Below are 12,969 nucleotides of genomic sequence, written 5' to 3'. Positions count from 1 at the left end.
TAGAAGGTCTCCAAGTAAACAATTGGGTAGATAGGGCTTCATTCCTTTATTATTATTAATTCATTAATTGTAATTTGAAAATGAGCTGCAAAATAGTAATTCCAGAAATGTATACATTTATCTTAATGAGATTTTTTAATGCCTATTTGTTTTCAAAGGTGGAGAAATTAGGGTAGGTGATGTTGTTTGCCAGTTTCAGCCAGTATCTGTAAAAATCAGCTGTTTTCTAGGGAAAAAATAAGATCAAATAAGCAAAACTTTCCAAGAGTATTTCTAGTAGTTAAAGAGGAAATCTGGAGACTAGAAATGGAAGACATTTATGGTATTCTTTCTTCCTTGTGTCTGTTGCTCTGTGATCTCCCCACAAAGTGGCAGCCAGCAGGTTTGCTCCATTTTCTTTGAAATAATGCTGTATTTGTAAAGATTGGATGACTACAGAAAGTAAAATAATGGGAGGTTTTTGACAGAAAAGAGGAATATGCTGAGTCTCTGGTTAAAATAGAAATGTTGCTGAAACATGTGATTTTTTTTCTTGTTCTTCAGTGTTATCCTGAACAAATAAATACTTGGATTTTCAATTTATGGCATTGGCACTTAGTTCCTAAAAGTTAATGGCTTTTGTAATTTGAAATATTGTGCACTTGTTTATATAATTATCATGAATAGAGACTGGAGTAGTCTAATGCAAATTCAGTATTAAAAATTTTACTGCAGCAAATTTTAATGTAGGTGTCCTTCAGATAACCTTCACTGTGTTGGGCTGGGACAGGGAAAAACAGGCTTATGTAAAACAAGTCAGAATTATTCCTATTTCTCGAGGCCGACAGCACATGACTGATGTGTGGCAGAGCAAATAAGGCTCCACAAGCCAAGGTGCTTTCCTTTAATCAATATTCCCTGGGGCTAACAGCATTGAAGTCTTCATTAAATCCAGGAGCTGCTTCCCTGCTCTCTGATGATGGACAATAATAAACCAGCAGCCAGATCCCCATAGACATTTTCAGCAAAAAAGCCTCCTCTTTATTCAGAGGCTACTTTAGAAGCAAACTTGATGCAAGCTGACATCTGCTTTCTGAGCAGACCACTCTGGAGTGTTATTTGTATTCTGAGCAAGCTAAAAATGTAAATCAATGAGCTAAATTAATTCCTAATCAGTTCTTTTATTTGGAAATTCTCATTAGTGAGTTTTGTCAAGTGACTTCTAGAGCCGTGCCAAAAAATCTCTTAATGCCAGCTGTGTTTTCATGTTCATGATTTCCAAACAGTGGAGTGACCATGTTCTGCCAGGTAAGTAAAGGACTGCATTACCATGAAAAGCTGGATGATGACAGTACTCCTGATATCATAAAGGCTCGATCTGCAGTTGAAGATACTTTGATTTTTGGTTTAAGGCATTTTTAAACACAATTACGGGGTTTCCATTCCAAGCTAAAACCTGTTATGTTCAACACCTCCCCCAGGTTCTGTGTCCCTCCATGGCTCTGCCTGGTTTCAGTTCTGTGGACACAAAGCTCACATTACATTTCTTCCCGGGCATTCACTTGCAGTGGATTCCTTTCACCGCAGTTGTTTCAATGCCACAAATACTGATTTCTGTAAACTTACATCTTCCTTATCCAGAGCAGGGTGGACAGACTTGTGGCACCCCAGTACTAAATACTCATAAAGTATATTGATTAAATAGCATGAGGTGAAGTAAGACAAAATCCTGCAATCTACACCCGGTTTCCTTTGGCTCATTTATGGTATTGTAATCTTTTGTCACATTTCTGTTACTTTCAGGAGCAGTTTTCAACTGTACTGTCCCCCCATAGTGGGATAACAAAAGGAAATTAAATATAACCCAATCTTTTGAAAGCTGCAAGATAGCAGAAAATTGAAAACAATTATTCCTGTACCAAGCTCTCTGGTGAGCGATGTACTGTGTGGGGAGAAAAAGAGTGTAGCCTCAAAAAAAACAAGGGCAGAATCACGGACCCAAAAATTTGAAAAATGTCATAGGTCTGCTCAATTATTGACAATTAAACCACAAGTGAGGTTGCTCCCTAAAATGCAGTTGGTTTCAGACGGAGAATAGGTATTAGAAGAAAACTTCTCTAATGCAAGCAGCTAAATACTCTGGAAACGTGTCAGAGAGCTCAGAACAAGGAAGGCTGGCTGAGCTTCCTGAGGAGATGAGTGTGGAGCACAGTCCAAAACTCAAAAGTCACATTGTTTCCCCTCATGAAAGGAGACTTTTTCCACGCCAGATTTCATATGGCCCTGTATAGGCAATGGTGACTAACCTGCAGTTGAACAGACAGGACTCTGAATAGAAAACAGGATTTTACAGCATCCAGCCTCAAGTGTTTTACCAGTCTGAAAAGATTTCTTTCATTTATCTTCTGAGGTCTGTGAACCCATATGCATCACACCCAACTACCCAAAAAAGAGAATAAGGTTGAAGTTTAGAAATTCATCTAAAAAGAGACAGCCCTGAAAAATTCAATTATTTTTACATAGTGTTGGCTTAAAAATGGTTTTGAAATAAAAGCTTCTCTTTGTTTATTCACCTAATAGATTATAAAAATATTTAATAAAGGTGGTTAATGTGTCAGAAATAGTGCATATCATTTCTTTTCTAAGGCATGTAGGGCTCACTAAGGTGACCTCAGCCCTTGCTACAACCTAAAGGCACATTCCTACCACATCTTTAAGGTTGGATAGTCATTCAGAGGCCATATGCAGTCAGATCAGCTTGCTCTTCCTGCTGAAGTAAAATCCTTCTTCTGTACAGAGAAGGGCAGGACCTTCCATTTCAGCAGCAGAGTGATCTCACATCACTTCTGAGTCAACATTCCTCCGAGATGCTGTTTGCAGTACCTGCTGAGTGGCTTCAGAATGGTTTTCATGGGGGCTTTCTAGTAAGAGCCAATTACTGAGGAAAACCAAAACCATACTGGCTTTCATTCTGCCAATGCTTTTAACAAGGAGGAATATGATTACTAAGGCAATTGATTATTTGGAGGATGCTGGTCAAGTGCAGAAACCTTGCTGATGAGGATAATATTCTCAGTCTTCCAGAGCAATTTTAAAGGGCCAAGTATTTTCTGCACTAAACATAAATCAATTTGTATTACTCTTGTGCACACACCTAGCAGCTTAAAACACCATCCTTGTGTTATCTTAGCTGTAAGATATTCACCCATATTTTTATAAATGAAATTTATTGTGAAGCAGGGAGTCTTTATGCCAGTCTAGGCTTGGCAGTGCTGTGCATGCATTAGCCACACATCCTTCAACCAGGGTAATCAGGATGAAATACTTACATTCAGCTGTTAACTTGAATGGCACCACTTTAGTAAAATATCCACTCTAAATAACCACTTCATCCATTTGAAAATTAACTGAACTCCAGAGTACAACTGAGTTTTGAGCTTAAAATTTATATAAGTTCATACTTGTTTTTTTACTTGTATCTATGTTGTTTTTACTTTGCTTTGACTACCAGACATATTCAGAGAAAGAAGTCATGCCTGTTCCAATCTAATTTTTCAGAAATGCTCTCTTTAGTAAGTTCTATGTCTGCATTATAACTAAACGCATCCTCCCTGAGCAGTCCAGGTCCTTTCATGTTTCTTTTTACTATGGCCTCTTACTGAAAACAGTGTTTTATATATTCCCAGACTGCCTTGCTTTTGCCTGGCCATATCAAACTGGTGGCCTGTGGAAATGCTGTCCTTGTCTTAATAGAATCAGCTCTTTTTCCATTGGTCGTTTTTCAGTGATTTTTCAGCAGTTTGCTGAAGTTCCTGAGCACTTTGTATCATAACTAAGTACTGTTTCTGTAACACCAGTTCTCAAGGTCATCTTATTCTGTGCTTAGGGTATCCTCTTTCTAGATTGACTTGTAGTGTGGCACTGCCTTCCTTTCCCTTCACTGGCAGCAGCAACTCACACAGTCCTGCTCTTGTGCAAGGCTGCAAATGGAAATACCAAATAACATTCCCAAGGCATTCACAGGGATCATTACCAGCTAGTTCCTTGTGTAACATGAATTTTACATTTGCAGAGTAACCTGTTACTGCCCTCTCTGCAGGCTATTCTGCTTATCTGTGAGGACTGAAATACTGAAACCAGTCTTTTCCATCTTAAGTGATACAAAATCCCCATTAATTTTAAACCTATTTAACTAGATTTTTATTTCTATATAACTCTGTGGAAGATAACTCCTTTGTTCACATTTCTGCATTTTCAACTACAAAAATAGTCTTTTCTTTTTTGAATTTTCACTGCAAGATACTCCTGAGCTTTACTGGGGCAATTATAATTTCATTGAGAAGTTTCTTATCTCTGAGATGCACCTGACAGGATCGTTCCATTAACGTTTCATGTATCCCAAAGTTAAAGCACTGTGGGATATCCTGTTAGGTTTGAAGCTTTTCCTTATGATTTCTTTTTTTCCTCTACATGTAAGAAGTTCCACATATTCTTAGACCTTGGGCTGAAAAATTGAAGACTTTCCACATGAGTTATGACACTCAGTTCATTGATTTGGGTACTGCTCCATGCAGTGCTTCAGAGTCTGTCTTTGAGAATCTGAGAACCACTTTGCAGACTCTCCAGCAGAGACATCAGAAGCCTGTGACCACCCCAAACGTGGCAAGAAGAAGGTTATTTCCTAAAGGAAGGCAAGCAGAGAGCCAATTGTAATGACAGAGCTGGCAGGGTGGGGTGATGTATTCACCACCCAGGGCCAAGCCCTGACCCTGCTGAGGGGAGCAGGGCAGACCCAGAGAAGGGGGCCTGGCTCAGTCAAGATGCTAAATCCCCCTTCCTGGGGAGGAGGCAGGTCCCAGGAGGGAGATCCATGGGTGAGGGTTGGGATCAGGTCACTGGGCTGGATCAGGTCCACAGTGCTGAGGCTCTGTCAAGGCAGAGCAGCAAGCCCTGGGCTGGCTCCTGCATCCAGGGATGCTGTGGCTGAGCCAGACCAGCACCCACAGCCCAGCCTGAGCTTAAACAGAGTTCCAGGCCCGTGGGGGACAAATGGAGGCCCCAGGTGAAGCTTGTGGAAGTTCATTAGGAATTATTAGTGCCCTTGGGGCTCTGAAATAGGGAAATACATTATTCAAATGCAATCTCACAACAAATAATAGCTTTAACTGTGCTGTTTCATGGTTTTTAGATTCTTGTATGTTTATTTCACATAATTAAGCACCATTAGGTATGAGAACTTTATTACTTGATGGAATATTCAGAATCAGTAGGTCAGTTGCTCCATTGTTTTCATCAACTCCTGCAGCAGCAGCCTTTCCACTGTACTAAGCACAAATTTCTGTCTCTTTTTTGTTTGCCTTTTTAAAACTACCAACATGCTGCACAAGGAAAAGGTGTATGTGAATGTTTGTATATGCTTTGAGATGTGCATTTAAATCTCTTAGCAAGCCAGCAGAGCTTTGGACATTAGAGTTTTCTCTTTGCTGTGGAAACCTTTTAATTGACTCAGACCTGATTATCATTTCCTTAACAAGTCACTCATCTTATTTCACATTAAAAAAGGCACCAGAGTAACCTTTAGCCAAATCTATAGCCTACACAAACAGCAGAGATGTGAGGATGCTGCAGAGGAAACAGAAGAGATACCAATTACACTGCTCTGAGAACCTTCTGTTCCAGCAATTATGTAGGGATGCTGCAGAGACTCACTAATGGCACTACATAAATTTTATCTTACATTTAGCTGCCAAGATGTACATCTTCATTGCAACAGGAGAGAAGTTTCACATTTCGTTGTGTTACAATTATCTTTAATTACATTACTATCATTTTTAACACCGTGAAATGGAATCAAAGTTTATGGCCACACACATGTAGGAGACATGAATCACATCTTACCTCCTCTGCATGGTCTCCTTCAAGGAAAAATAATCAGATTAAATCCTTCTTAGTGTCATCTAGCACTATAAATTAATTAAAATATAAAACATGGATCACAAAGAGTACAGAAAACCTTAAGTTTAGAGCTCAAGGAAAGTCTTTACATTTTCCATCTGTTAAGAGGAAAATTTGTTCAGTGCATTGAGATTTACTTTTAAAGGCTCAAACTGTCACTGAAGTTTGATCTATTTTGATCTTGGGATAGTTTGAGTATCTCAGCGATCAAGATCTATGTTTGCTTAGCTGCTTTATGATTGATGAAATCTGATCCACAAGCTTGACTGGTGATATTTGCACTCTAATGTTGTATTGTAGGGATAACCCAGCTGGGGCTGTCTTGCATTGTCTGGAGCAGCTTTATGCCACAAGTGGCAAGCAAAAGCCTGTTGAATTATAAAAGCCAAACAAGGCTGCAGGACTAAACAGTGGTTTTATTCAGACTTTCAGTTTCATACAGACTTTCCCCCTGGGATTAGTCTTCTACCCTGACAGTGTTTACTTTCCCAAGTTTGAAGTAATGTGGTGTTGTAGCAGGACTTAGGTCAAGTTTGTGTCAAAGGAGGAACTGTGTTGGTTTGGTTTAGCTAATCTAAGTGCTGCCTACCAGTTCAGGTGGGATTATGTATCTAAACTTAGCTAGAAAATACCTAAATTCAGAGGCTTTTGCATACTCAGGTTACATAAGACTTTTCCTCTGAGTCATTCCAGAGGAAACAAAAAAGTGCCACCACATTCCTGAAGGGAAAGTGCTGATCTTTTGAGTGAGTCCAATGTGGGATGTTATTCTGGGAGAAAGCAAAATAATGGTATTCACCCCATTCAAAATCAAATTAGGGACTTGGGTTACTCTCACAATAATTTCTTTGTACTGTTACTACCACTTATTGTTCCAGCTCTGTGCACTTCCCAGCATTGTTGCCTGTGCTGGTGGGGAGATGCAGAGGGTGCTGGCCTCAGTTTCACAGCTCTGGGAGCTGAGGTGCTTGGGGGGAGGTTCTATGGAAATAAGCCAGTTGGTTTTAATCAGCACTGCTGCTGCCTTTAGCAATGGTTCTGCCATCACAGGATTGTAACCTGCTCCAATATTGCCTCACACCTGCCTGGGAATGCCTTTGGCATGGAGAGGGACTTCTTGGTGGAATTCCTAAATCTGCACTAAGTCAGTGAAGGAAGTGTTGGTGCAGTTCAGGATGAGGACTGGTCTATGGTGATGCAGTGGACCAAGGTACAAAGACACTGGTTCAAAGTCTAATTGATGTTTTACAATTTAGAGCTGAGATAAATGCGAGTGATTTCGGAGGTGCAGGGTTTTTGGTCTCTGGGTACAAATTCCCACTTCTGCCAAACTGAAAGGTAATACCATTAAATGAAGGACTTCTTCCAGTTCTTGTGGCAGAAACAGAGGGCTCCCATCATTCTTCCTTGTGAGCAGTGGCATTTTAAATGGGTCTTATAGGACCCTCCTTGTATAGCTGGAGGTGCGTGTGCAGCTGCAGGTACCTTGCAGTTCATAATTCAGTCACATCTCACATCCACAGATGAATATTTTGCATGAGTACTGGTTAAGCTATTTGGTATGGCTGAGAAATGAAAATGTGGCTGAAAGCTGCTGATAGTCAGAAAGGTTTCAGATATATGTGTAAGACTTTATTTTCCTTTTTGGGTAGATGAATACAATGCCTGGACTGGTGAATAAGAGACTGTAAAGACCAATAATTCATATATTCTTAATTTGTATAAAACCAACAATCTTTTTTTTCTTTTTTTTCTTTTTTTTTTTCTTTTTTCTTTTTTTTTAAACCTGAATTACCTGAAAGAATTTGCTGCTCTTTTTCTATTGGAAAGGTGTTAACCTCAAATTTCTGCAATGGAGAGGTAACGGAAGCCTATTATTGTAATGATGTCCTATATATGGTACTTGAAATTCTAATGGAACTGTTTAAACTGACAGTTGCAGAGAAATTAGGCAATGCTGTAGATCTAATCTAACTTAATATGGAACAAATGGAGTGAATTACCTGAAAATTACAACTGAAATAGCAGCTCAGTTATATGTGCAGAGGCAGTCATGTAGTCATGGTTGTCTTAGTTGTCATGTACCAGTCCTAAAGATTTTGGTAAAAACAGATACTAAACATACTTTCAGAATGTTCCAGGAAGTCTCATCTTCCTCCTGTTAACAAAATGCTGCATGATTACCGAATTGGTGATGCCAGGAAGAAGATCTGAGAATTCTGAAATGCAGACCAGTGGTTGTAGCATCTTTGCCTAGACTCTGGACTAATGACTGCCTCACACTTCAAAGTTTGCATGGATATTCAGACTTGTGAATATTTAATGCAATTTAAGACCGAGGGAGAGAGCACCATTTTCCAAGCTTTCTGAAATGAGATCTGTTGGAAAACACCAAACTCCTTCACCTACTAAATGCCCATACATATTTGTATCCACTATTAGTTTTTCTTCTACTGATATTCAGAACAAATCTCTGTCCGTTGGCTTTCAGGGCATTTGTTGACTGCCAGCACCGAGAACATTTCCATTTATGAAGTCTCCTTTTACCTAGAAAGATCTGAACTTGTTAGAGCAGCGAGGGGAAGGGCCATGAACATGGCCACAAGGCTGGAGAATCTCTCCTTTAAGGACAGACTGAGAGTTGGGGTTGTTCAGTGTGGAGAAGGCTCCACGGAGATCTTGCTGAGGCCTTTTAGTACTTGAAGGAGACTTACAAGAAAGACAGGTAGAAAGATTTTACTGAGGCCTGTAGTGACAGGAGAAGAGGCAACAGCTTTAAGTTGGATTTAGATTGGATATATGAAAGAAATTCTTTTCCTGTGAGGATGCTGAGGCATGGCACAGGTTGCCCAGGGAAGCTGTGAATGCCCTGTCCCTCGAGTCGTCTGAGATCAGGTTGGATGGGACTTTGAGCAACCTGGTTTAGTGCCAGGTGTCCCTGCCCATGGCAGGGGGATGGACTGAGTGAGCTTTGAGTATGCCTTCCAGCTGCAGCCATTCTGTGACTCAATGAAAGCATGAGCTGTAAAGACAGCTAAAATACATGTTTATAATTACTGCTGCTTGTTTGGGTTTTCTCTGAAGTGTGTTGCAAACACCATAATTAATTGGATTTCAAACATTAAATGCTTCGGTTGAGCAGCACAGGGGTATATGTGGCACAAACAGGTGGCTGCCTGAGGCAGGGATTGTTTAAATGTTGTGGGCTGTGAGGCATCTGCATAAGCATGGATTAGTCAGATCTGGCTGGAAGCACAAGTCATCCTTTCAGCTGGAACTTCCTGTCATTAGTGCTTCACAAAATTAGGAAGATGTTCAAAGACAAGAAGTGGCACTGCAGAGGTGTTATATCAGACTGAATGTGTAGTCTGGTCCTTGGAGGTATTTGTTCTTATCACAAGGCTGTGAAATCTGACCAAGGTGGGTGCAGCAGACACCTCCTCCCTGCAGAGTCAGTTTGTAGTCTGTCACGGGAAGATGGGCACTGCAGTTCCAGACTGACTCCAATTAGCACTTCTTGTCAGGAGATGTGTGTATCCCCTGCTTGTGTGACTCAACCAGCAGTAGTGTTATGTGAGCCTGACACTCTTAGAAAAACAGGGCCAAAATCCAATTTTTTTTAGGACAGCAGCCTATTGATGTCAAGTTCAGAAACTCTTATTTTTTGCCTTAGACCTTTGAGACCTATAGTGACCTTTGAGAACAAGATATCATTTGAAATTATATAACTCCCTTCCCTTTTTTTGCTCCCCGTTGGATCTTGTGGTTTTTGATTTGTTTGTTTTTCCAGACTGGAACAAACGGATTGAATACAGGCCGGGCTCTGGCAGCATACCCCTGTTTCCCAGCATCCACCTGGAAACGTGTGATGGACCAGTGTCCTCAATCCACAGCACCATCGAACTGCAGACCAGCTACATCGGAAAGGGCTGTGATCGTGAAACCTACTCTGAAAAATCTCTGCAGAAATTATGTGGTATGAATATAGATTTCAGTTGACATAAAAATGCTTTTGCAGACAAGGCACCAATTCCTTGTGACCTGTAGGCATGCAGCACTTGGATTTAGCTCGGCTGGTTCACTTTGGATTGTAGCAATGAAAATGGAGAGAGTGGTGATATTTGACAGCTGCTCCATCCTTCTTTTCCATTTGTTTTCTCTCTATTTCATACTTTCTCCCTGTCTTCTTTTATTTTTTTTCCTGCTGTTCCTATCCCCTTCTCGATTTTTCCTTCTTCATTATTCCACCTCCTTCTCCTTCTTTCTTCCCTCTGCTACAAATACTGCTGTGACAGGGTAGTGAGATTTCCAGTGTAGATTTGCCATCACAGGGAAACCATAGGCTCTGAAGGGAATTGAATCTCTCTGCTGTGTTTCAGTCTTCCTGACTCAGCTTTCTGTTCTGCTTCTCTGTGCTGCTCCAGAGGACAAACAAACAAAAATTAAAACAATATTCTGGGCAATCATTTGAGCAAAAATATTTAAGAAACATGAACTTCAAATAAGAGCTAACCTGGTGGAGAAATATTTCCTAATTTTTTCCTCCCTTTTTGTGCTTTTTGATAACTTTATGTAAAATGCAGAAGTCAATTTTGAAAGGCAGGTTAAATACTTGAAGATACTGCTGTATTATTTTCAGACTTTACGAAACTGTATCTGACAAAACCATAGCCACACAATAATCCCTTTATGTTTTGAGATCAGATGTCTCTCCTATTTTAATATCCTGTCTTTAGAGTCCTTTTCTGAAGCCCTGATGGTGTGGACATTAATTCTCATCTTCTCTGTCTTTTTGCCTGGCTTCTGTCTGAGCTACAGTAGCAATTGTGCAATTTTTTCCATTTAAATGCATGGTTTTTTGGTTTGGGGTGCTCTGGTGTAGGGCTTGCTTTGCTCTGATGACCACCCAGCAGAGGTGTTTAGATCAATGCACTAACCTTTAGGAAATAATTTTTGTAAATGAAAAATTTCTGCCAGTGTTACTAAATTAGTAAAAATGGAGAAGCAGTTTCCAGGGAAAAACAGTTGGCAGTTACAATTATCAGTTATCAGTGGAGATGGAGAAAGGGAGGTAAAGGTGGGTGGGAGTAGTAGCATTGTCATAGAATCTGAATGTTTTCAGCCTCAAAATTGCTTAGTTAAGATCACAGAAACAATCTTGACTTCAATCCTGTGTCTTTATTCAACTGCCTGGGTTCTAGAAGAGCAGATGAAAATCCACCTGCCCCAATATGCATCTTAATCATGGTAATGACATTAAATCTGAGAGGCTGAGCAAGGCTTGATTTCATAAAATACTAGAATTTTAATAAAAATAAATATGCTATACTTAAAGTCAAATACTTTTTCCTCCAAGAAGCTGTATTGGTAGCCAAAAGAACATTGCTTTGTGCTGTTACAGACCTGAACTGTAAATGGCACAGTCACTCAGTGCAGGTCACTGAGAAATTATTAGCTTGAAATCAAACACTGATGGCAGCTATATCAACACTATTATCATTTCAAGTGCAGGGCTGAAAGAAGGTACCTTCAGCTGGTGTGAAAGTCCTTAGCTGAGGAAGGGGTTCAGTTTGCAGAGTGTGGCTTGACTGCTTCACCTGCTGACCCTGGAGTAGGAAAGAGAATTCCAGGAGTTTCTCAGGCCTGCCAGAGCTGTGGTGGCTGCAGGCAGCACTGACAGTGGACAGACATCACTGCTAACTAACTTGTGCTAACTTCAGCACAGGCGTGAAGGAACAGAATGGAAAGCACTTGAGAGAACAGGTAAGAGTGTGAGAATCTATATAAACAGGAGGGAAATTCTCGCTGCTGAAAGAACATTTTTTTTTTGGTCCAGGTTTTCTGAATCTTTATAGAGAGCAGACATGGTAGGAATTTGTAACAGGACTTTGATAATTGACAATGTGCTTTACATGAGAATTGTATTTAGCCTAGCCTGCACTTTGCTATTTAGTATTTATTACCATCCTTAGTGTAGAGAGCACTCTTAGGAAAGCAGGTTAAATTATTTCTGGAAATAGTTTTCTCCCAGAAATTACCTTATTGTAACTGATAGTTGGATGATAAAATCCTTTGAAAAGGATGAAAACCCTGATTTTTTTTGTACAGTGAAGCACTGTGTGATTGCAGAGAGTGTAGAATTGAGCACTCAGACAGCTCTGCACCCTGTAAAATGCAAGGCTCTCTCTGTATAATTAAAGATCCAGTTTATAAATCCTGTCCTCATTTCTTCATTTATCTGTTGGAGATCTGGAGAAGGCAGATGCTAAGAAGGGTGTATTAAAATTCATTTTTAATATGACGGAGGGTTCAAGTCTGCTTTTCAATAACCCAGAGATGTGCACTCCCTTGGACGGTCAAGGTGGGCAGTTTAAATTATTAGATTACACTTGAGTCATTTTAAAGTCAAGGAAATATTAGTGTTGTCCCTCAAAGCATTTTAGTAAGCATTTTTTCCCCTTGTCACCTGACAATATTAGAAAGTACAGACTGTCTAAAAGACACCATTTGGACTGCAAAAACGTACCAGAATAAATCACACCAAAATAAGCATAGGTTAAGGAGCCTAAAAATATAGTGGAAAGATGGCTCTGGTACTGTCTCCTTTCTCTTTAAATGTAGATAAAATAGAAAATAATGGGATTGCTAATTCTCCCATGTGGCAGATGGGAAACTGAGACAGGGAAACACTGAGTATCAGCCTCAAGGCCCTGCTCCAGCTAGGGTCCTGCCCTCTCTCCCTTATCCTGAGTGGTGTAGAGGCTCAAAGAAAGTTGTTGATCTGATTGCAAAGGACAGTTTGTGCTGGGTGTTATTTGGATGATTCATTTCCAGCTAAGCCAGCAGTCTGGTCCAGCTCGGAGAGCAGCATCCCTGTGTGCTTACCCTGGCACAAAGTTTGGAGCCCAAATGTGCAGGATTGGGAGAGGAGGTGGGGCCAACTGCATGAATCACTGGTGAAAAGAAGCACTTTTATATGCAAGAGGTGCTTCAGGGGTCTCAGCCCAAAGCTGAGCTTCGTGCAGTAGTTTCTGC

General features: G+C 40.3%; 1 protein-coding gene across 1 annotated transcript in view; it reads left to right on the top strand.

Moving 5' to 3' along the window:
- Positions 1-12,969, top strand: part of CLSTN2 (calsyntenin 2) — a 309,152-nt gene that overhangs the window by 236,730 nt on the left and 59,453 nt on the right. The window contains exon 6 of the mRNA XM_014870252.2: positions 9,725-9,910. Coding sequence (XP_014725738.2) covers positions 9,725-9,910 — 186 coding nt within the window. The remainder of the gene's footprint in view (positions 1-9,724; positions 9,911-12,969) is intronic.

The sequence above is a fragment of the Sturnus vulgaris genome, chromosome 10, assembly GCF_052056855.1.
Source record: "Sturnus vulgaris isolate bStuVul1 chromosome 10, bStuVul1.hap1, whole genome shotgun sequence".
In the NCBI taxonomy this organism is placed as follows: domain Eukaryota; kingdom Metazoa; phylum Chordata; class Aves; order Passeriformes; family Sturnidae; genus Sturnus; species Sturnus vulgaris.
This window is presented reverse-complemented; position numbering and strand designations above follow the sequence as displayed.